At 49.7% G+C, this 24,642-nt stretch overlaps 1 protein-coding gene across 24 annotated transcripts in view; it reads right to left on the reverse strand.

Annotated features, from left to right (window-relative positions):
• Positions 1–24,642, reverse strand: part of KIF1B (kinesin family member 1B) — a 2,119,562-nt gene that overhangs the window by 679,729 nt on the left and 1,415,191 nt on the right. For all 24 annotated transcript variants that reach the window (XM_069609972.1, XM_069609971.1, XM_069609973.1 and 21 more), the window contains one exon: positions 10,094–10,149. In XM_069609972.1, coding sequence (XP_069466073.1) covers positions 10,094–10,149 — 56 coding nt within the window. The remainder of the gene's footprint in view (positions 1–10,093; positions 10,150–24,642) is intronic.

Here is a 24,642-nt window from a genome sequence, read left to right on the forward strand (position 1 = left end):
CGAGTGCAGTGTGCTCTAACCGGGAAGGGCAGATCTCTTGGCAGGAGTGCAACACAGTGTGATGTTACGATCACTTTGAAATAGCTGATTTAGAGACAGGGTCCCCTTCATTACCAGCTGTCACTGAAACGAAGAACTGGTTTGTTTTTCTTAGTGGCTTTGTCTTTTCCAGATAATAGATAACCGCTCTCCTCACATCTAGTGTGTGGAGGCTTGTTTCCACCACATTAGTGCGGTTCTTGAAAAGGGTGGGTAGTGCTATGGATTGGTTTACATGGAATTTAAGAGATAAATGTAGGCACAAAGTTTGGATGTGTGCGCAAACACACCTCATATTTGTGAATCGTGACAAATGGGTCCTAAACTGAAAGGTTCTGCAGTTCACAAACTCTCCTTATAGAGGTGATCGCCACTAGGAAGGCGGTCTTGTAGGTGAGTGTTTTGAGGCTAGCCGTGGGCTTTGGTTCAAAGGGAGGCCCCATTAGTCTGGCAAGAACAACATTTAGGTCCCACCTGGGAGCTGGGTTGGAAATAGGGGGATGAATTCTCTTCACCCCTTCCAAAAATACTTTAATTACTGGAATTTTCCACCACGAAACCTTCTTCTGCGACGTGGTGTACGCCGAAAGCACAGCTAAGTGGACATTTAGAGAATTGAAAACCAGACCTGAATCTAACAGGTGGGTTAGGTACAGGACAATGGGCCTCATTACAAGTCCGCCAGTCCGGAAACAAGGGTGGCGGTAAGTCCGCCGCCACCGTTGTTTCCGGACCGGCTGATTCCGTGTCCTGAAGGCGGGAGGTGTCAGACCTGGTGGAAGTAACACCACCCGCCTGCAGGCGGACATGGAAACACCGGTTCTGTCATAGACTGAACCAGTGTTTCCATGGTCCCCATCTCCATGGAGTCCTATAGGACTCCATGGGAATGGGAATGGGGATTTACTGAATTCTGCCTATAGAATTACCGGGTCACCGGGGTTGTAATGCCCCGATGATTCCAGAAATCACAGAGGCGGAATGGTATTACCGGTCCGGCGGCAGCCTGCCGGTTTTTCCGGCACGGCTACCGCCGGACTCGTAATGAGGCCCAATATGTTTAGCTGTGCATTCAACAGTATTGATGCCCTTGCCATTACACCAGATGACAAAGCGCTTCCATTTGCTGGAGTAGCAATGCCCGGTGTTAGGTTTCCGTGCTTCTCTCAGTATGTCCTTACATCTTTGAGGGAGTTGGAGGGCCCCGAACTCTATGACCTCAGGAGCCAGGCTGCTAAATTGAGAGCCTTGAGGGCATGGATGTAGTGGTTCCCCTTGGTCTTGAGATCGCATGTTGTAAGGGCATGGCAGCATTCTGACTGGCTCTTGGTGCATCTTGTGCACTATTCTGTTGAGCAGGAGAATCGGGGGAAAAGCATAGACTAAATTTCCCTGACCATGTTATCCAGAGTTTAGCAGTTCGGAGGGGACCTGGAGGTGTTATCTGGGCATTGTGCGTTCTCCAGAGTGACGTGGAGTACAATTGTCCACGTGCAGTCGCCACTCATGCTCTACGGGTAGAGGGAAGTCTCTACTGAGTACGTTCGCTAGAAGAATGAGCTCCCCTGGAACATGTTGTGACCGGAGGAACATCTTGTGTTTGAGAGCCCACTTCCATATGTTCTGGGACAGTTTGGACAGCCCTAGAGAGTGAGTGCCTCCTTGTTTGTTTAAGTAACACATGGCTGTAGTACTGTCTGTGAGTACTAGAACGGTCTTCCCCTTAATGTGCGCTTGGAAGGCTTTCAGGGCCTTGAACACTGCTAGCAGTTTCAACAAGTATATGGGATTGGATGCTACCGCTGGGGACCACACGCCGGTAGTGCGTGTGCAAAAAATGAGCTAAAAGAACATGACACCAGTGCATATCCATTTTGGACATTCACTTCCATTAACACAATGAAAGCCTACGTTGTTGTGGGATCAGTAAGCAAACGTGATTTTTGCAACGGTTGCGAGTTCACATAATGATGTCAGATGAGCTAACTGTGGAGGATGGTTTTTGTATTGTCCGCCGAAGGACGAGCAAAAAAGGTAGTCGGTGCTCTGCAGGTGCAGTGATAAGGGGTGCTGGGAACAAAGGCAAGGGAGAGAAGATGGGGTTTTCCACTTCTAGCTGGAATTTGCCACTCTTTTCTCCCCATGCTTACTGTCTGCCCTGTGGCCGAGGGCAGTCTGGTAACCATGAAGTGGCGGGCATCTCCCCATAAAGAGAAGAGGCATTCCTCCTGGAAAACAGAGAGAGTTGGAACCCGGGTGATGCAGGGAGGACGCTCCGCTCCAGACCCCATTAGCACGGTTGATCTCTCTGCCTAACTGCTATGGGACTAAGCAGTGTTGTGGTGGCCGAGATGAAGGTGTCTTCTGCAACCATACTAACAGTGATACTCTTTTTCTAGGTTTATGTATAATCGACTATATGTTATGTTTTAGTTGTGTGTATATATTGTGTGTGAATAAAGGGCATGTAAGAAGCAATTTTTCTTCTATTGGTCCAAGTGCAATTCATTGCCTCCCTGAGTCCAAGAACTTTTTGGGTCCGTGTAATAGGGTGCATGAGTCTGAGGTCCCTATACGTGGCCTAAAAAAGCAAAACAATGCTGCGCGCTGTCTGATGAAGGAGTTGAGACCCCCCCACCCTGTCAGAGATGCGTCTGTAGTGAAAGTGGCTTCTACAGCGGGGGTGGGGACGTTTTTCCCCTGCAGAAGGTTTTCCCTTGACCACCACTGCAGAGACAGAACAAGGGCTGCCGAGACAACCACTAGATCGTTGTTACGCTCACCTGGTCTCTGCGGAGGCGTTGGGGGACGGGTGCAGCCCTCCCGGGGCTGAGGTGGCTCGGGTCCGACTTCGCCCTCTGCGCTTATGTGGTGACTGGTGGAAATAGGTGATGCTGCTCGGGACTGCTCCTGCATGGAGAATAGGGTGCGTGAGTATGCCAGCTTGTGCGCCTGATCCCCTTCCAGACCCCCTCTCCCAAACCTTGGTAGCCGTGGGATGCGCTGTCCCTGGAAAGCTCACCTGTTGATTAGTTTTGGCGAGCACTCCGCCCTGCTGCTTCTGGCAGGGGCGCTTGTATGATCTGGACCGAGTTCCTTCACTGGTCCCTTGCACGTGGAAGTCCAGTCCTGCTGCGACTAAGCCACTGTACTTCAGGTAAGTGTTCCTGTTTGCCTTGGTCTTTCCTCGTCTGTTTTTGTTGTATTGTAAAGTTCGTTGTCTTGTATTACTGTCCGTTCCACTTTTGATGTCTGCTCTTTTGCTTTCTTCCGTTGCAGGTGATGTTGCCGGCCCGGCAGAAGCTGCGGAGCTCGAGGCGACAGCCGGAGGGAATGAGGAACGAAGCTGCAGCGGCACAGTAGCTGATAAGTTGTTAACTAGGGGGCGCGTGGGGTTAAAGCCCTAGGACGGATGTTCTAACCTTGTCTTTCTTCTTCTTTACAGGGTCTGAGTTCGTGGATGTGGATTACAGTGCTGCAGCGTTGGGATCAAGATCACTGGATGTCAGGCGATGAGTCTGCAGGTGTAGCGATGAAGCAACAATTTCCTGGAGGTGAGTATGCAGGAGAATGCCTGGTTTCAAAGGTAAGTAAACTGGTTCAAGCGGCGGTGAGCGTCACGTTGCACGCAAGTGCACAGTAACGCGAAGCACCGGCCTTAAGGATGGAGCAGCTTATATAGCTGAGCTTTTGAAGCCACGCCCACCAGGTTCAGCCTGCCTGCCACACCATGCCACACCCGATGAGTCAGCACATGAAGACCAGGCCTAGGGAGCCACACCCGATGTGTCAGCACATGAGGATGTTCTCTGGAATAAAGGCTTTCAGATCCTGGAAAGTTCTTGTAAAATAAAAGCACTCCTGCACTGAAATAAAGTAAAAGCACTCCTGCACTGAAAACAAGTGTTCCTGCTCACATCTCTATATGAGCCTGGCGCCAAAGGCACCAGGACTGAGTCCAGCCAGGGACCCGGTGTTTATAGGTCCCAAAAGGACATAAGTGAGTCAAGTGACCCATTGCTCCCATCACTAGATGGTGTGGTTTCTGTGTTCTGGGGCCTGTGGCCATGACAATCGTCCCATTGTCCGCTGGCCTGACACCATTGGCTCGAGAGCCACTCTTGTATGGGGCACATGCGTAAGCGAGCGTGTGGATCTAGGTAGATGCAGGAGGCCATCATCCCTTGCAGTCGCATGGCCTTGCGTACGGACACCCTGTGACCGGCTACATAATGAGGGATCTGGAACAGCATGTTTTGAACCCTCTCGTTGGAGGAAAAGACGAGGCCATCTTTGGTCCGACTTAGAGGCCCCAGAAACTGTTGGACTTGGCTGGGGTCTAGACAGGACTTTTTCTCGTAGATAGAGAACCCTAGGCTGAAGAGGAGATCTACCGTCTTCTGGGTATTTGTTAGGCACGTTCCATACGAATCCCCCGTTATGAGCCAGTCGTCGAGTTAAGGATAGACTGGGATGGACTGAATGCGCAGGTGAGCAGCTTCTACTGCCAGTACCTTCGTGAACAGCCGTGGAGCTGAGGGAATTCCGAAGAGAAGAACCTTGAACTGATAGTGGGTTTCTTCTATTATGAACCTTGGGTACTTTCTGCGTGCTGGCAACATTGAATATGAAAGTAGGCATTTTTCATATCCAACGTGGCTTTGTAATCCCCATGCAGCAACAGTGGGATTGCCTCCAGCAGTGTTGCCATTCTGAATTTTTGAGGTTTGACATACATGTTCGCTGGGCGCAGGTCTAACACAGGGCGCATGTTGAGATCCTTTGTGGGTACAAGGAAGTATACTGAATAAATACCTCTGATAACCTGGTGAATGGGGACGACTTCTACGGCGCCCTTTTCCAGAAGGATCTGCCCATCTTCCAGCAGGATGTGCAGGTGTGCTGGTGACAGGTGTCTGTTCTTCGGTGGGTGGTATCGAGGTGGTCGGCGAAACTCAATGCAGTAGCCATGGGCAACGGTCTTTAACACACACTGGTCTGCGGTGATCCCCCAAGCGTGAATGAATGATGACAAGCAACCCCCGACCGGGGACGTGTGGGAGGAGACCGGAATCTGTGAGTCACTTTGAGGTGGAGGCCAGGGAGCCTTTTGGAGTAGAGTTGCTGCATCTACACTGTTAGGGAGAATTCTCTCTTTAGGCTGAATTTCCTAACCTAGTGAGTCCCCCAGCAGCTTTGCTGGATTTCTGGAGTTTGTTTTTCCTCCTGCCAAGAGTGAGACTCTTTTTCTCCCACTCTTGGACATGATTTATGGTATTCCTTTGACTGGTAATGTGTTTTATGGGCTATGGGGTCCTTTACTCCATAGGGTCTCATGTGTTTTTACTATGTGTGTTACACAGCACCCTCCGTGCAGTAACACAGGGGTGTCATAGTGACACCCCACCATAGACTCCATACCCTGGGACTGACTACTGTCTCCCAGGGCATGTAAAGTCACCATTGGCTTTACTAGTCCCAAATTATTAACAAAAACCAATACAAACCATCATATTGTGGACGTACTGGTTGGGGCAATTCGATTGCCCCGGGGTCTGTTAGTCGAGGGGGCACGTCTCCGTCCCCCCTGATCGAGTGTTTGCTGGTGGCAGTGGAAACTACTTTTTATATTCGACCGCAAATATTTCCCTATGGGATTTTCCCATTGTTCGAGGCTACCAACTTTAATTATTTAATTCTCATAGCCTCGAACATACCGCCGGTTTATTTAATTAATATTAATTCGCCGGTTGGTATTTTTTGCCAGGACTCAATTCAAAAATGGCGTTTGTGTTCTCTTCTGTGACTCCAACCCAAGTCGAGCCCTTTGTTCCACTTTTTGGCGGGCTTCTCCACAGAAGCCTCCAAAAGTGGTGCCACTCTGTCTGGGTACCACAGGGGATGTGGGAGGGGGGTTTAGGCACCCTGGACTGAGTTACTTTGGTAACTCAAGTCGCACTCTTGTGTGATTGGGCCAAGTGGTGAGCCGGCCGGCTCACCACTTAGCATGTTTGATTGACAGTTAGGCTGAGTGAATGGGGGTATGCTGCATAAAAGCAGGGCTTTGGGGAATGGAACTTAAGAAGTCGCCACAGGACCAGAGAATCCGACGAGGGAGAAGCTGAGCCGACCTACCACGACGACACCACCGGTGGAGCCCTGCGGAACCGACTCGCCACTTCCCGACGACAGAGAAGATCTCCCGGCTGGAGAGGCTTCTTCCCCTGACTGGTGGGCACAACCAGTTTACCTTTCTTTCTTCGCACCCCAGCCCGGTTTGTGGTCGAACTGCCCGTGCCAAGCACCCCGGCGGCCAGATAGCCACTCACCACTGAACCGCGAATCAACGGACCGCTCCTTGTACCTGAGAAACTCTGCGGCTGGTTTCTTCCCTGGCAGTGCAACGGATCCTGTCTTCCTCCACGAAGAGATCCTCTCTTCCCCCGGACGAAGCACCCACTTGCATCCACTGCCAGGAACAACTGCCCCCGCTGGAGTCTTCTCACCACTTTAAGGTACCGTGTCCGCCAGGCCTCCCTTTCTAAAGATTGCTACAAGGTAATAATAACTCCTTAACCTTCTGGACTGGGCTGGCCGCCTTGACCCTCTAACTGGTCCCTTTCTTTGGTCCAACTCCTTTTTGAACCATTACAAGACTTTTGTGCACTGCAACCGTGTGACCTTGGACACATTTCATTTGATCCTCTGAAAGTGGATCCGGCCTATTGACCGCTGGCTGAAAATAAGTGGGGCTTTACTTAAGACATGTCTAATATTCTTTTAAGGGAGTGTATATCTTTTAGTGACCGTGTTTTTTGAATTGCTTACTATTGGTGCCTGTGTTTTTCTAGATGTGGTTTTTAAATAAATAATGATATCTCTTTTACACCAAGCCCTGGTCAGTGTTTACTTGTTCTATTGTGTTCTCTTGACCTATTGCGAATACTCTGTATACTGCCTAACTCTTCTTGAGGGAAGTCTGACTGCTCAGCCACAGCTACCAAGTGAAGCTGTGTGGTACAGACTGCTACCAAGTGGGTTTACTGCCAAACACCTGTAGTCTTAAATCTTTTGCAGTGGTCCCAGAGGGAACTGCACAGGTTTCTGCCTAACATACACTTGCCTCTAAGAGAACCTCTCTGCTGATACAGGCTGTTACCAGAAGAGCCTTGGTCGGAGGCCGAGTGATTTCAGCGTTTCGTGCTCCTTCTTAGCAGTCTCCAGCGCGTCATCTACAGCCTTACCAAAGAGGTTGGAGTCCTCAACGGGTTTATTAATAAAAGAGACCTGAGTTTCTGGTTTAAAACCCAAGTTCTTCAGCCAGGCGTGTCTCTTAAGTAGAGTCCCCTGGGCTAGAGGGCGTCCAGCAGTCTCAGCAGCATCCAGAGTATTTTTTAATATATTGTGGGTCACCTGTCTGCCCTCCGTCACGACCGCCAGCAGGCATGATCACGTGGGCTCTGGGACCTCTTCAAGGCCTTCCTGGAGTAGGCCCCATTAGACATCGCAGTAGCTAGCGAGGAGAGTCGTATTGTTAGCAATCCTGGTTGAATAGGCCACAGAGGTAGTGATACATTTCCTGAGGGAATAAAGTTTCTTGCAATCTCTATCCGGAGGGGCTTCCACCGTGGAAAGTGGAACCCCCTCCCTCTTTCTAGTGGTTGTAACCACCAGTGAGTCCAGTGTGGCATGACCCCATATGTACAAGGGGTCGGAAGTTGATGGGCGGAAAAATGTCTCTGCCCGTGTGATGGACGGTGATAACAAAGAAGGAGCTAGATGCTTCTCCATCAAATTAAGCAAGGGGATCGCCTGACTAGTGGGAGTTTTCTCCTTGAGGATATGTTTAACAAAGTCAGAGTCTGGAACGTGTGTACGTGTGTACGTGCGTGTGTGTGTGTTTTTTTTAGCCATGGGCCCTGATCCCCTGACTGATCCGGATCCCAATCTGGGTCTTTGTCAGCTGTGTCCTGAGCAAATGGATCTATATGCTCATATGTCTCCCCCTGTTCTGAGACATCTAGGATATCTTTCTGATAGCCTTGCACAGAGATGGGAAGTTTCTGCAATTTGTGCGGAATGGGGCAGGAGACCTCCTCCCTAGGTCTCTTGTGAGTGATGCATTTATCAGAGAAATCAATAAATTGGGCCATTTTGTCCATGGAATTTGCATATCACTCCCTAAACCACAGGGAAGATGATGAAGTGTCTGGCTGTGGGAAGGGTTGCCTAGAAGGGGGAGATTTACCTAATAAGGCCTTCGAGAGAGGCTGAGGGGCTTCGGAATACTCCTCTCGACAAGAGGGGGTTCCCTTGTGTTCAGCAGCGGCCGAAACTATTGCAGCAAGACTCTCGCGTCTTTTCGGCGGCTACATAGCAGGTGTCAACGCGCCTGATGGCGCTATCCCGGTCATCGATTCCAAAAAAGCCTTAGGTGTTTGCTCGCCTTTGGACAGCGTTTCGGCGAGTATGTTTTTTGGAGTGAACACCCTTTGAATAGGAATGCCCAGTCGCATGCCGTGAAGAAGGTTGCGTGGAGGGTGCCAGACCACGAGGTTCCGGAGGTGCTGAAGTTTCGGCGGCCCTGTTGGCGTTGCGTGCTTCCTCAATGTGTCCATCGAGGAGGCCTTGAGGGTTGTGTGTTTAGTACTTTGTGGTGTGTGTGTGTGTGTGTGTGTGTGTGTGCCCTTGTCACCGAGGTGTGAACTCCCCATAACAGAGAGCTAGTGGCCTGTCTGTCGGGGTCAGGCATTTGGGAGCCTGAAGGTTCTGCCGAAAGGTCGATGGCTTCCAATTTCGAGCCATCGCTGCCAATGGATTCCTCGTCATGAAGCAATGGTGCCAACAGGGGAATGGCTTTCGGCCTGCATCGCGTAGGCCGCCCAGCGCTTAGTTCGCCTGTCCTTTAACGTCTTGGGACAAAAGAGCTTGCAGGACTTGCATGAACGCTCGTCGTGGTCTCGAGTTGGGCACTGACTGCAACGGCGATGGGTGTCCTTCGACAGGAATTTGCCGTTACACGACAGACAAAATTTAAAAGGCGTCCTCTCCATAGCAGAAAGAGAACAGTAAAGGAAATGCATTCTTGAAAAAGAATAAACCCAGGGCCCCACTCATCCTACTGTAAGGGCCTGGCCGGAGGGCCGAGGCCACGCGGTCGATCAGTTCACCAGTCAACGAGCAGTTGTGGATGTCTTCGGCGGTCAGGAAGCCCATGAGGCAGTCATCGAAAAGAAGTAGTCAGGAGAGTCGACAACCGTACGTCGTGACACAATAGAAAGCAATATTTACTCATGCGAGCTCCACATAAGGCGACCAACTAGTTGGGTGGGAAAAAACAATCGGAGGGACCTCGATGTGTGAGGAATTTTGGGTACACTATACGTCACGTTAGGGATAGTGTGACAGTCAAATCCATATTGACGTCCCCTTTCCATTTTCGAAAGAAAAATGCAATACTCTGCGATTACCACTAGATGTCGGACTATATGCACAGCATGTGATTCTAAGCAGATTCACAAGCATCAGAAAGATCCTTTAACCAAGAATTCACATTAACCTAATAATAAGGTAAAGTGTACAAAGAGCGTGAATAACAACATTAAGGTACAAACACTCACTGTATACCACTAAAAATTCAAACAAGAAACATGATGCATAAACACTCACTCCATACCACTGCAAATGAAAGGTTTGATTTGTAGTGGTATTGAGCGAGTCTTTATACTTCAGTAAGACTTTTTATTAGGATAAATGATGTGGTCTAAAACGCAGATCAAGAATATCATAGTATGAGAAAATTCAACTGTGAATACAAGCAAATTAAAAGATTCCATCTGTGCTCACAACAAAACAATACATTTATAGAAATGGGATTATGTCGAGGGCTACATGTTGGTTTGAACAGTTTCCAAATTTCTACAAAAAACATGCTCATAAATTGCTAAGGAATGATGGGTAGTTTGGTGTTAATTTTTTGCTGAACACAATCTCCACATCGAACTGCATTAGAAACAAAAAGGCCTTTGGGGTCACATCAAAAAGTAAATCTCACCTGGCTTAGAGAGGGGCATGGGAGGTGGGAAGAACTTCCGCAGTGGCTGTGGAGGGCTGCAAAGAAAAGAGCACATGTAATTATTTTATTCCGATGTGTAGATTTAGCAGAAACAGTAACAACGAGATTGAAGCAGAGGAGAAAGTTCAACACATTCTGCTGGGACATTTGATAACCAAAACGAATCTCTAACTAGAGGCCCAAAAGAAGGACTGAGGTAGTTGATGGATAGAAGAACCCACTCAAGTGCTTGGTGTCGTTTCTGGCCACTGACTCCAGAAAATGATAATGCAGGGACACTACTGCATCCTGCCTTGTCAGCGTAGGACACAATTACAAAACTGAAGATAGCTTTTGAGCTGATGCTCCTAGACTACAGCTATAAATCCTGATTAAGTTTATTCAAGGAACCGAAAATGATACTGGCCTCTGTGGTATGTTGCTGCCAGTGATACAATACGCGCGCTAACGGAGGAGAGGCTGAACAATACATTCATCAAAATATATGAAGTAGTCTTCCATAAGTATAATCTTTCCTGCACTACCTGTGCCTTCCAACATGGCCTCCGGCACTGGGGCTAACATCTGAGGTTGCCCACAAGCCTCTTTGAAGCGGCCTGATTGTTTTGTTGCGGGACAAAGAACCTATAGGCCCGGGAGCCGGGAGACGAGCGCCGGCCCCCACCAAATGGCCTGCACCGAAGGGTGACATCCTCCCCTGTCTGGCCCTGTCCGGGCCTGTGAGGGCCAATAGGGTCCCCCTGCAACAACCCTGATCTTGCCTACAACGGACAGCTACACTGCAATCCTGGGTAAGCAACCTTGTTCTCCTTACACCCTGATCCGCTGCTGCAGCACCTGTTGGCTGCAGTCCTCCATCATTTCCAATGGGTCACCTGGCCCACTCATACCAAGCGCTGCGGGCTCATTGTACTTTGCCCACATTCTTTGACTTCACCACCACCCGTTAGGCACCACTGCTCGGCTCCAAATGCACACCTTCCTTAGTGGCCATCCCCGACTTGGTATGCTTCCAGGACTTGAAGGTTGAGTTCCTAAATATGGGGAAAAGGTGTTACAGGGAAGGGGATACTGCGTCTCACCGTCCGGTGTCCCACTTCCACTCCCCGAAGACCCCTTATCCAGGTGATCCTCCCGCACTGGTCCACTCCCAGGAACTGGAACCCAAAGCGATGGCCGTGTTCACCTGGATGACAGATCCCCGGGGACAAGCGGGTGAGGAGAGCCGGGCGCTGAGGCAACCGGTGAGATGATCAGATCCAAGATGTCGAATCATCAAGTTCTCCTCACCCAGTCCAGGGCGATCAAGATCATGATCATGATTGCTCGAAACCTTTTCAACCTCCTGAGAAACCATGGGATGGACAGGAATCGGGGGAGGGGGGAAGGTGTAGTGGAGAGGGAAGGTCCAATCCACCACAAACACGTCCCCCAGTGTGCCCTTCACTGGGAATTCCCTTGAGCAAAACTGTCCGCACTTCCTGGTGAACTCTGTGGCAAACAGATACACTGCTGGGGTACCCCAGAGAGAGAAGACCTCTTCTAGGACTTGCTGACATACTTCCCACTCGTGCAAGACCGTGCTCTGCCTGCTCAGAGCATCCATGAACTGCCGAGACCAAGATCTAGTTCTCCAGAAACCAAAACCACAGCTGCCCGACTTCTCTGGAGAGGGGGAGAGAGCGCATGCCACCCTGCTTGTTCAGGTAGTGCATGGCCACCGTGTTGTCCCTCAGAATCAGGACATGTTTCCCCTTGAGAGACGGGGCAAAAGCCCTCAGGGCTAACCTGATGGCTCGCAACTCAAGCCTGTTGATGTGCCACCTTGCTTCCATTGCTGACCTAAGGCCGTTCACCTGCAAGTCCTCGCAGTGAGCGCCCCAACACTTGGGACGCATCCGTGACCACTCGGGCCTGAGGCCAAGGAGGCCAGAAGGGTCCCACCGCCATGAGATTGTAGTCATCGGTCCACCAACTGAGGTCATCGACCACTGACCTGGGAATTTGTGAGGGCTCCAAGGTACTGTTACCACTGACTTCTCAGGAGCCACTGAAGGGATCTCATGTGTAGCCTGGCCTCTGGCACTAGAAAAATACAGTAGGCCATGAGGCCTAAGCGGCGAAGGAAGGAAGCCGCTGATGAGGTGGCGTGGTTCCGGCACAAATCCATCATCTGTAAAATGCTGTTGACTTTCTCTTCAGGAGGGAAGACCTTCCCAACCCAGGTGTCTGGGTCTGCCCCGATGAATTGGAGCCTCTGAACTAGCATCACATGGGTCTTCTTCAAGTTCAGGGAGAAGCCCAGCTTGTGCAGTAGAATGCAGGTGTCCCCCAGATGAGACAAGACCTGTACTGCCGACTTCCCTCTCAATAGCCAGTCATCCAGGTATGGGAATACGTGGACCCTGTATCTCCGGAGACGAGCCGCGACTACAGCCATGAACTTGGTGAAGACCCTTGGAGCGGAGGTCAACCCAAAGGGAAGCACTTTGAACTGATAGTGCTGGTCTGCTATGGTGTACCTCAGGAAATTCTGGTGCTTTTGACGTATCGGCACATGGAAATGAGCGTCCTGTATGTCTATTGACACCAACCAGTCTTGAAGTTTGAGAGCGTTCAGAATCTCTCTCAATGTCACCTGTCTATCCTCAGGAATTTCTTCAAGCCCGGAGGTCCAGAATGGGACGGAGACCGCCTCCCTTTTTGGGCACCAGGAAATACCAACCTGATCCTCTCTGTTTGTGAGGTACTTCTTCCACTGCGCCCTTCAACAGGGCTTGCAGTTCTTCCTGGAGCTCCTGTCCCAATTGGATTGGAGGTGGTGGGGCCTGTCCAGTTTTCTTAAAAAGGGCCGGCAATAACCCCACTGAACCAGCTGTAGGGCCCAGGCATCGGAGGTAACCTCTTGCCACTGTGGCCAATGCTCTGCCAACCGTCCACCAACCGGTAAGTTGTGGGAGGGAAATCAAAGCAGCTTTGAGGGCGGAACTGCTGCTGTTTGCTAGCCTCTAGAAGCCCCTCTGCCCCTTCCAGGGTACAAGAAACACTTCTGCCCCTGCCTGGCCTGCGGGAGCTGCGCCTTCCTGCCACATAGCGCCTGTAGCCTCTGCCTCTAAAGGCAAAGCTTAAGGCAGGTTTGGCTGGCTGCGCAGCTAGGCCTAGCAATTTTGCAGCAAATTTTGACTCCTTACATTTTTCCAAAGGTTCATCAGCCTTCTGGCCAAAAAGTAACTCTCCCTCGAAAGGCATGTCCAGTAGCCTATTCTGGACGTTCGGAGCACAGCCAAAGTTTTTGAGATCAGCTTGTCTCCTCAAGACTAGCGCCGACTCCATCTAACGGCCAATGCAGTCGGCCACGTCCAGGCCCGTTTGTAACGACTGCATGGCTACCTCCTTCCCATCTTCCACCAGCCGTATAAATCCATCCCGTATTTCACCTTCTGGGATGTATTGCGCTGCCTGCTCCATAGCATACCATAAGACAAACGAGTATTTTGCGAATTCACAAGTCACATTGGTGGCTTTCAACGCTGTGCTGCCACAAGAGACCTTTTTGACCATTGCGTGCAGCCTTTAACATTCCCTGTACGGAGGCAGATTAGAAGTGGAGGCCGCAGGCCTGGTGGAGAATGTGGCTGCTTGCACAACAAGCTCTTCCGGAGAAGGGTGAGAAGCTAGGAATGATGGATCGCCTCTTGCCACAAAGAGGCTAGGGGGTCTGCAATTGCCGGATTAAGTGGCATGTTATGTTCTGTCACAGGACCTTTATCCTCGTAGCCCTGAACAGGCACTGAAGAGGACTTCAAACACAGGGTGTCTACTACCCTTCCCACTAGGGCCCCAAACTTAGCATGGGTGTGAGTGTATGGTAGACCCTGCTGAAGTTCTACATTTGGAGACATGTCCCGGCTGATGGCATTGAGTAATCCTTGGGCAAGTACTAACCGGTCCGCCTATTCGCTGAAAAAAATCGACACCTCCTGACCCTATATATATGGGGTCTACGTCCCCTTGGTCATCACCATGGTCGACGTTGAAAATCGACGCCATTGACTTGAAGGATCTGGACCTTGAGAGAGGCGCTAAGGATCTGTCACCGATAGTCAGAGCCGAAGGCTTCTCTCTCGAAGTCAACGGATTGGCCGTCGGTGCTTGGACACCACTGTGGCTTCGGGGCATCAGCCTGTCGACGCTCTCTAGAGGGGCCGGCCATCGATGACTTTTGTGCCTGATTCGAGCCCAAAGGCTTTTCCATTGCCGATGATTGGCAAACGTGGGGTGGGCGTGCCAAGCACTACTTTCGCCACAGAGGCCTGCTATTCTGGGGTTTGGGGGGGGGGGGGAGGGGGAGAGATACCCGCACCTGCAGCAGTCTGCACTTTAAACATAGCTGGTATTTGCTTTTGAAATCTTCCCACTCCTCCCGAGTGCTTGGCCCAGCCGAGGGATACCTTTTTCTGAAGATGAGCTGGTCTCGTGTCGACGACAGTGGTGCAAAGAGGACCAGGAAGAATGGCTCCTCGAGAGCCTTTCTGTCTCGGAAGACCGGACAGGGATTTTGCAGACGGTCCGCCCAAGGCAATTTTGGCGGCCAGCTCGCATATGGACTTTGAGTGCATCTTGGAACACGATGCACATCCTTCTGTGTTGTGATCCGCAGCCAGACACCACAGACAAATGCATTGCGGAACGGTGAACGACATTTTGGAATGGCAGTCGGTGCACCTCTTAAAACCTGAAATCCGGGGAGCAGAAATACTCATGGTCGAGGTTTTTGAAAAGAAAATTGACTAATTTAGTGAAACACAGAGTCGACTCAAAGTCGTGTTCCTCACAGCAGCATGTCGAGCGTGCCGAAAAAAGGAACTGGGGTATGGGGTGTAGTGACGTGGTATATATACGATGCCCAACATCACGTCCGGAGCCAACAATCGAGCACCGAGCAAGAAGGATCCACGTACGACGGCCGAGTCAAAGTCCACTATGCCCCCTGTCGAAAAGTTTCCGAGCAGCAGAGCTGGATGAGGATATCTATCAAATAAGGAATCTGCGGGAGAAAAACAATCCATTGAAAGAACTTTACCAGGGGTTAAGTAATTTGTTCTTCTAATGGATTGTGCCCTTGTTAGGCAGAATTATATGCAGTACCCTTTGGGAACACCACACACAATTAAGACAACAAGTGACAGTACAAATTCACCTTTGGTACAAGCCTGTACTACACAGTTAAAGTGGTAGCGATGGCTGAGCAGCTAGACTTATCTCAAGAGTAAGTGAGCAGTATCATATAGTTACACAAGGGACAGCAATTACTATGATTCAGGGAAACACTGACTCAAGGTTTTCAAGTAAAAGGAAATACATTTATTTTACTCTTCAGTTGTATAACATTACACTATTATAAGCAGTTTAAAAATCACACTTTTAATACACCACACCACTCCCAATAAGTTCCAGACAAGTTAAGCTCACAAAATGAAGTGGAATCAAAATGGCACTCCAGCAATTTACAAGGGAGGGAAAAACAAAGTTAATAGAAATTGAACAACACCAACAGGTAAGTACTCAGGGCAATTGAGCAAGAGGAACTACAGTGATAGAATCAGGTAGAAAAGGCTTAGGGCCAAAGTCAATGGGTCAAAAGTGTTTTGCTCAAGATCACACGGTTCAGGGTAGTTCGCGGTAAAGTTTGTGTCACGGATTCCGGACGAGGTTGGTTGGCAGAAAAGTTAGTTCAAAGAGAAGAGAAGGACAAGCCCTCGGTTTGGAGAAAGATTTCAAACACTTTCACCGCGGCTGAACGAAACGAAAAACCAGATTTGCACAGTACCTTAAAACGGTGAGGAAGCTGTAGCTGAGGCAGACGTTCCTCTTAGTTCCTGCAGGCTCCTGGTTCCTGAAGCGACTGTCGGACTGACAAGAAGTAGGAAGACTGGAGGGTTCTGCACTACCCAGGGAAGAAACCAGCAGCAGAGCAAAGCAACAAATAAAAGGTGCGCTCCTTAAAACCCAAGCAGGGTCCGACCTTCCTGGCTATCCGGCCCACTGTAGCTCTGTGCAGCAAATTCGACCAGAGGAGGGGTCCAGGCTTGAAGTTTGGGCGAACTGGTTGGTCCCACCAGCTCAAGGGAAGAAGTTTCCTGGAGGATCTTCTCGGTCATCGGATTCTGAAGATTCGGATCTGCAGCAGGGCTTCACCGGGCGGTTCAGCCGTTGTAAGGGTCCTCTTCTGTCAACTCCTCGTTGGTTCTTTCATTCCAGTGGTGAGACTGCCTTTCCAGTCCCAGAGACCTGCTTTTTATGCAGTTTTCCCCCATTCACACAGCCTGGCTATCAATCACACAGCAGGGTGGCTGACCTGGCAAGGACAGTCACCCAGCCAATCAAACAGGAGTGCAACGGGTTACCAAAGGAATCCATGGCAGGGGTCCCAAGACCCCTCCCTCACATCCTGCCTACCCAGACTTTCAGGTGCCTTGAGGAGGGCTTCTGTGCAGAAGCCAGTGAAAAGACGGCGAACAAAGGGACCAAACCTGGTTTGGCATGCAGAGAAAAACACGAGAAAGACTTTAACAAAAAGAAATGGCGAATAAACCCAGCCGGACCCGAAATAAAATATATTCGGTCAAGCGGGTTTATGTTCGAGGCTAATATAATAGCCTAAAACTGTCAGGAAATTGGGGCGATGGAGAAGAAAAATGTGTCAGAATCATTAGAACGTTTTAGGAAAACGTTAGTTGGGCTAAAAACTACATTTCCCAACAGCCCGTGGGCCATTGTGTAGTTCATGCCGTGCGCACGTCTGGCCAGCTGACTATCATTAGTACCGCTTATTAGGGGGCCAACGGCAGGTGTGGCTTATTGAGTGTTTCCAGGCGAAGCCATGCCGGAGGATCAAAGGGATTCACGTGCGCCAATGTTATCTCAGCAGGCGTTGTGACAATGGGAGCAGCACGCCAAGTAACCGCACGGTGTCCTCGCCTCTCTGCATTTTATTAAGAACGGAGAACGCGAGGCGGCTGAGTCAGCATTATCCCAGCAAGTGTTTTGGAAGTGGGAGCAGCACGCCAAGCACACGCGCGGTGCCCTCGCCGCTCTGCATGCCATCGTGCTTGAGGACCGCGAGGTGGTTACGGCTTCATCAACTCTTGTTCGGGAAGGCTTCCGAGCTTCCCGGACGTTCAGATAAGTGCTGGTGGGGTTCCAGGGAATGTGTAAGTTCGGAATCTTCTCTGTTGGCTAACAGGGAGAAAGACAGACATTACAGTGTGCATTTTATATGGGCTAAACTCAGTCTGCAGTGGAGTATTAAGTTGTAACTAACACAGTGTGTGTACATTTTGGAACACAGTAATATGTTTTGGATTGAACTCAGACAAATTGGGTCTACATGTCATATGTGTGTGTAAATGTGCTAATGCTTGCCCATAGGGCCATGTGTCACGTTCTTCATGTTGGGATAATCTCCCATGTGTTTGTTTCATTCATGCTTGCATTTATGTAGTCTATGTAAGTGTATTCCTACATGTGCCGTATCAAGAGGTTACAAGGGAATGCAATTATGCTCATAAGGTGCCTCAGTGGCCTGTACTAAGGGGACATATTGGTGACCTGCATGTATGTTATGTTCTATGGTACCCTATCAAATACTAGACAGTATAGGGTTTTTCCCCGGTGCTTCCCCTGTCCTGTCCACCTTAGGTTATTCCTAACCCTCTATCCGGTTTCCCTACATCCCCTTCCCCGTCCACAACCTCTCCCTAACCCTCTTCCCCCCATTGGCTGCCACGTGGTATCCTATGTTTGTATATCAGGTATCTGTGCCAACCACGGGAGGAGGGTCGACTTCATTCGGCTTCTGTGGTTCGAGTGTCGACACACCTTCTTCCAATATTGTGTTTTGACAAAAATAATACCATGGTTCTATAAGATGACCGCGGTAGAAAAAAAATAGGGTAGTTACCACTGCCACCAGCCAAGTCTTGATGAAAAGGGAGTGAAACAGTGCTCCAAGAGAAACAGACAAAAAGGGGCAAGAATTAACCCTTTCCAATACACCATGTTAGATGGGTTGTACTGGGTCTGCGATTTAAAGAGACTACATAAAGTTAATGGCAACTTTAAAATGTTTCTGGGAGACAGTAGTCAGTCCCAGAAAAATGGAGTCAGTGGGAACTCTAAAAGACAACCCGGTGTCACTGCACTGAAGGTGCTGTGTAACACACAAAAATGATGCTCATGGAGTAGGTGAGGCTCCAGAGCCCAAGATCACACAAATGGTAAAAACACACACAGCAAAACACATGTAAGAGTGGGAAAAAGGCTCACACTCTTACCAGGTGAAAAAAGATAAACCCTAGAAATCCAGCAAAGCTGCTGAAGGACTCATTAGGTAAGGGAAATCAGCAATTTATGAGAATTCTCCCCAACAGTCCTCCCACGGATTCCTCCTCTTAGATAGACTCCCACAGCAGTAAGGCCATTATGGAAGAGGGCAAGAGCGAAACTCCATGTCGATTATGTCACCACTTGTTGGAGGAAAACCCTGCCGAAACGAGACTCTTTTGTGGTTACTGTGTCCAAGTAGAAGTGCTTGGCAAACGTGTGTATGGAAGACCACGTTGCAGAATGACCGATATCCTTTACAGGTACCCCTCTTTGGAGAGCAGAGGTAGCTGCCACACCTCTAGTGGAATGTGCCCTGAAGCCTTCAGGGATATCCTTATCCCACTCTGGTGTAGCACTCGGGCCTGTATATCCAATTAACAGCTGGTCTTTCATCCCGAATTGTCTTGTCCTGCTGATGAAGAAACTCTGAGCCCTTTTGGGGTCGAGCATATGCAACCTTTCTTCCTCCTTGGATGGATGATGAGGTGGATAGAAGGCTAGCAAACAGATTGTCTGCAACAGGAGAAACCCTGTGTTAAGCAGAAACCTGTGCAGTTCCCTTAGGGAACACTGCATAAGATTTAAGACTACAGGTGTTGGCAGTAAACCCACTTGGTAGCAGTCTGTACCACCCAGATTTACCTGGTAGCTGTGGCTGAGCAGTCAGACTTCCCTCAAGAAGAGTTAGGCAGCATGCAAAGTATACACAATAGGCACTCAGACACACCAATACAAGCAAACACTGACCAGAGCTTTGGTATCAAAGTATATGACAATGCATTACTTACCGTAAAAGCATTTCTGATGGTTGTATCTGCTTAGATTCACATGCTGTGCATAGGTCCGACATCCAGTGGTCACTGCGGAGTATTGCATTTTGTTTTTCGTAGTCGAAAAGGGGACGTCGGCAAGGCGTGTCTGTAACACTATCCCTATAGTGGCGTGCGTTGTACCCATAATCCCTCACGCGTCGAGGTCCCTCTGTTTGTATGTTTCTGCCCTGAGGGAGCCTTCTAGACGTGAGTGAGTACAGAAAAGAGAGAGAGATATAAAGGAAGTCTATGTTCCTTCCATCCGAGCGGGGAGGAAGGGTGGGCGCATGTGAATCTAAGCAGATACAACCATCAGAAATGCTTTTACGGTAAGTAATGCGTTGTCTTCTGATGTTTGTTAATCTGCTTAGAATCACATCCTGTGCATAGACTAGCGAGCAGTACCCGGAGTTGGGTTGTGAGAAGGAACAGTAGAGAAAAGATGTCTTAATACTGCTTGTCCCACCTGGGAATCAGATCTAGAGTGGGCATCTAGACAGTAGTGTTTTGTAAAGGTGTGTACAGAACTCCAGGTTGCCGCTTTGCAGATGGACTCAAGGGGAACATTTGCAATGAATGCTATGGATGCCCCAGTGCCTCGAGTAGAGTGTGCTCTTGGCTTGAATGGTAGTTCTCTCTTAGCAAGAGTGTAACAGAGTGATGCATTGTACAATCCATCTACATATAGTGGATTTTGAAACTGCATCTCTTTCTCTTCCTGCTGCCGTCGAGACAAAGAACTGATTAGTCTTTCTCAGTGGACTAGTTCTTTCCATGTAAAACATGACAGCTCTGCGCACATCAAGTGTATGCAGGCTTTTTTCTCCTAGATTTGAAGGATTTTGAAAGAACGTTGGTAGTTCTATAGACTGGTTGACATGGAATTTGGAAATGAATTTCGGTGCGAACCTTGGGTGTGTGCGTAGAACCACTTTATCCTTGTGAACTGTTACAAAGGGGTCTAAAACCGAAAGGGCCTGTAGTTCACTTACTCTCCTAATGGAGGTAATAACTATTAGGAAAGCAGTCTTAAGAGTGAGATCTTTAAGAGTTGCCTTGTGCATGGGTTCAAAGGGTGACCCCATGAGCCTGGTGAGTACCACATTTAGATCCCAGCCGGGAGCTGGGTTTGCTATTGGAGGGTGTATTCTCTTTACCCCTTCCATGAAGGCTTTGATTACTGGGATCTTCCACCACGATACTTTGAGTTGTGAAGTGGTGTAAGCAGAAAGCGCTGCCAGGTGTACTTTTATAGAATTGAATACTAGACCCGAGTCCAGTAAATGGGTCAGGTACAGAATAATTTGTGTGGGAGAGCAGTCAACGGGGTTGATACTCTTCCCTCTACACCAGATGACAAATCTTTTCCATTTGCTAGAATAGCAGTGACGAGTGTTAGGCTTTCTGGCCTCTCTGAGGATGTCCATGCACCTCTGTGGAAGTTGTAAATGTCCAAATTCTATGACCTCAGGAGCCAGGCTGCTAAATTCATGGTCTGAGGGCATGGGTGCAGTGTCCTGCCCCTGTCTTGTGACAGCATGTTGTACGGGCAGGGCAGTTTCACTGGAGGAGATAGAGACATCTCCAACAAGTGAGCGAACCATGGCTGTCGGGCCCACATAGGGGCCACCAGTATCATGGTAACTTGTTCCTGGTGCATCTTGTGCACTATCTTGTTGAGAAGGGGAGTCGGGGGAAAAGCGTAAACAAATTTCCCTGACCATGGAATCGATAGACCGTTCCCCTTGGACTGGTTCTGGGGGTACCTGGAGGCGTAATCTTGGCATTGAGAGTTTTCCAGACTTGCGAACAGGTCTATTTCTGGGAAACCCCACTGTGTGAAGACGTCGAAGACGATGTCTTCTTGTAACCGCCATTCGTACTCTACGGGCAGGGGGAAGTCTCTGCTGAGTTTGTCTGCTAGCAGATTGAGTTCCCGGCTTCCACTGCGGGTGTGGCAAAAGATTTCCCTAATAACAGGTTTTCTTTTGTCCACCACCGTAGCGAGAGAACCAAGGCCTGCGAGACCACCACTAGATCGTCCCATTGTCCGCTGGCCTGACACCACTGGCTGTTGAGCCACTCTTGCATTGGGCGCATGCGCAGGCGCGCGTGAGGTACCAAATAAATACATGACGCCATCATTCCTAGCAAGCGCATTGCTTTGCGTACCGTCACCTCTCGACCTGCCACATAATGGGGGATCTGAAACAGCATGTTTTGGACCCTCTCGTTGGAGGGGAAGACGAGGCCGTCCTTTGATCGAATTATAGCCCCTAGGAATTGTTTGATTTGGCTGGGGTCTAAGCTGGACTTCTTTTCATTGATGGAGAAGCCCAGTTGGAACAAAAGGTCTACAGTCTTTTGGGTATTGGAGAAGCATGTTTCGTAAGAATCCCCTGTTATGAGCCAGTCGTCGAGGTAAGGGTATACCGGGATGGATAACCTGCGCAGGTGGGCCGCTGCCACTGCCAGTACTTTCGTGAATACCCTTGGTGCAGATGCTATCCCGAAGGGTAGTACTCTGAACTGGTAGTGTTTGTTCTCTATCTTGAACCTGAGGTATTTTCTGTGCGCTGGCAACATTAAAATATGAAAGTATGCATCTTTCATGTCCAGTGTTGTCATGTAATCCCCCTGTGATAACAGTGGGATTACTTCCTGCAAGGTCACCATACAAAACTTTTGGGGTTTGACAAACTTGTTCGCTGGGCGCAGATCTAATACAGGGCGCATGGTTAAGTCCTTTTTGGGTACAAGGAAGTACACTGAATAAATACCTTCTGTTACCTGAGACAGCCTCTATAGCTTCTTTTTTCAGTAGCTCTTCTACTTCTTGTAGAAGAATGGTGAGGTGTTCCGGTGTCATGCGTCGGTTCCGTGGGGGTCTGTACTTCGTGGAACCGTTGAATTCGATGCAGTATCCGTGGGCTATGGTGGATAATACCCAGCGGTCTGACGATATTCCCTCCCATGCTGAAAGGAACGATGTTAGCCGGCCCCCGACCGGTGATGCATGGGAGGGGACCCGAATCTTCGGGTCATTTGTTGGTATTGGGCGTGGAACCTTTGGGGCTGGAGCCGCGACCTCTTCCCCTGCAACGGCATTGGCCTCTTGTTACGCTGGTTAGAGGGCCAGTTGGTAGCAGAGTAAAATTGCTGTTGGTTTTGCTGCTGGCGTTGGCCACGAAAGGAGCGTCTATTGCCATAGCCGCGTCTGTTAGGGGGCCTAGAAATTTGGTCAAGAGTTTTGATGGTATCAAACTCTTTCTTCGCATGTTCTAGGGCCTCATCAACTGCTTTCCCAAACAGATGTGTTTCTTCTATGGGCTTATTTATCAGGGAAGCCTGGGTTTCCGGCTTAAATCCCGAATTGCGCAGCCAGACATGGCGTTTGAGAAGTGTTCCCTGAACCAGGGAACGGCCAGCCGTCTCTGCGGTATCTAAGGAGTTCTTTACGATGCCCTGGTTTACAAGAGTTCCCTCTGAGATTGTAGCTAACAGGGGTGAACGCAGGGGTTCTGGTGCGTCCTCTGCTTCGCTGCGCAGCTTGCTCCACTGTGCATCTGCGTAGCTAGCTAGTAGGGAATTGTTATTTGCAATCCTAGTTGAAAAAAAGGCGGCGGACGTCGTGATTCTCTTCCCAAGTGCGTAAAGCTTTTTGCCCTCTTTGTCAGGTGGTGCCTCACTAGTGGATAGTGGTACCCCTGCTCTTTTCCTTGTATTAGTAACTACGAGGGAGTCCGGAATAGAATGGCCTCTGATGTACAACGGGTCAGAGGGCGAAGGGCTGAAGAGCTTTTCTATCCGAGGGTTGACCCCTCTGACTAAGGCAGGATTGGAAAGGGAAGGAGTTATTCTTCTCTTTATAGAAGCCAGGAGCGGAATAGACTGACTAACAGGGGCTTTTTCTTTAATAACTTTCTCTACAAAATCTATGTCAGGAAGAGTCTCCCCTGTGTCTATTTCAAAATGCGCTGCTGCCTTGCGCAATAGTGCATTAAGTGAAGGTTGGTCATCTATGGGAGAGGTGTTTCCAATAGGTGAATCCTTGGGAGGAGAAGGGTGAAAGACATCAGGGCCTGAGTGCACTGATGGGGATTGCCAAGGCTGCGAGGTAGCTGTATCTTCTTCGAAAGCTCCTGCACTAGTGTAAGGATCTTCTTCAAACCCCTCTTCCTCATGTTCTTCCTCTCCACCCAAACACTCATCTTCCTGGAGGTATTGCTCCTCTTCCGTGAGGTCATATACGTCTGTAGAAGGGGGAAACAGCCTAGGAATTTTGACCCTAGGGTCATCCTGGGGCCATTCTCTTAGTCTTTTGGGTGTGGGTGGGTTTTGGTTTTCCAAAAACCTTTCCATTTTCTCCATACAAGAATGGAGTCTTTAAAGGGTCCCATGGGGGACCCCTGAATAGTCTAGAGGGGGGAAATCAGTGTTTTCACCGTCAAAACGCTTAGAACGCTCCCACAACGTCGAAGAAAGGTTTCCGTCGCCATCTGAAAAGCCCTCCGGTAGTTCCGAAGTGCCCTTAGATGAAAGGGGCAGTTCCTGGCTTCGGCGTTTCTATAGCTTTTTGTGCGGTATGCGACGTTTGTTTCGTCGTCCGCTTGCGTGTGTCTTCGGAAACAATTCTCGCCAGGCTCTCGACAACGAGTTTGTCAGTAGAGGACTCTGGTGTCGACGTTGCCTGCGTTACGCGTTGTTCCTCGACGGCCGCTCTATGGAGCGTTACGTCGGATGATTTTGGGGTAGCGCCCGTGTTTGATTAAAGCCCAATCGCTGGTCGCGACTGCGTTTGCGGGTGGGGCCTGAGACCCTTACGGTCTGAGGTAGACGCCGGAGTGCCCTGCATCCCCTTCGGCGCTGATGGATCCTTCGTCTTCGACGAAGAAGAGCCGTGGGTTGTGTGCTTAGGCCTATGGGGTCTGTGTGCGTCCCTGTTGCCGGGGTGTTCATCCGCATGAGCAGGGCGTGAGCCGAGCCCGTCGGGGCCGGGGACGGACGTCGAGGAGCGCTCCTTCTGGGGGTTAATGACTTCCGTAACGGACGTCGAGTTATCACCCTCCTCGTCACTTTCTGTAACGGCGGCGGCGGGTGAGGAAACTGATTTCGACATAGCGTAGTCCGCCCACCTCTTAACTTTTCGTTCTTTAAGAGTTCTTGGTTTCAAGAGCTTACAGGCCGCACAGCTGTCCTCCTTATGATCGAGGGGCAAGCAACGATTACAACGCTTGTGTTTGTCCTTCCAAGTGTATATGCCCCTACAGCGTGGGCAAAACTTAAAAGGTGTCCTCTCCATAGCTGAGGCAATAATAACTTGTGATA

This window comes from Ambystoma mexicanum, chromosome 8 (assembly GCF_040938575.1).
Source record: "Ambystoma mexicanum isolate Mex_15411 chromosome 8, UKY_AmexF1_1, whole genome shotgun sequence".
NCBI classification, from domain to species: domain Eukaryota; kingdom Metazoa; phylum Chordata; class Amphibia; order Caudata; family Ambystomatidae; genus Ambystoma; species Ambystoma mexicanum.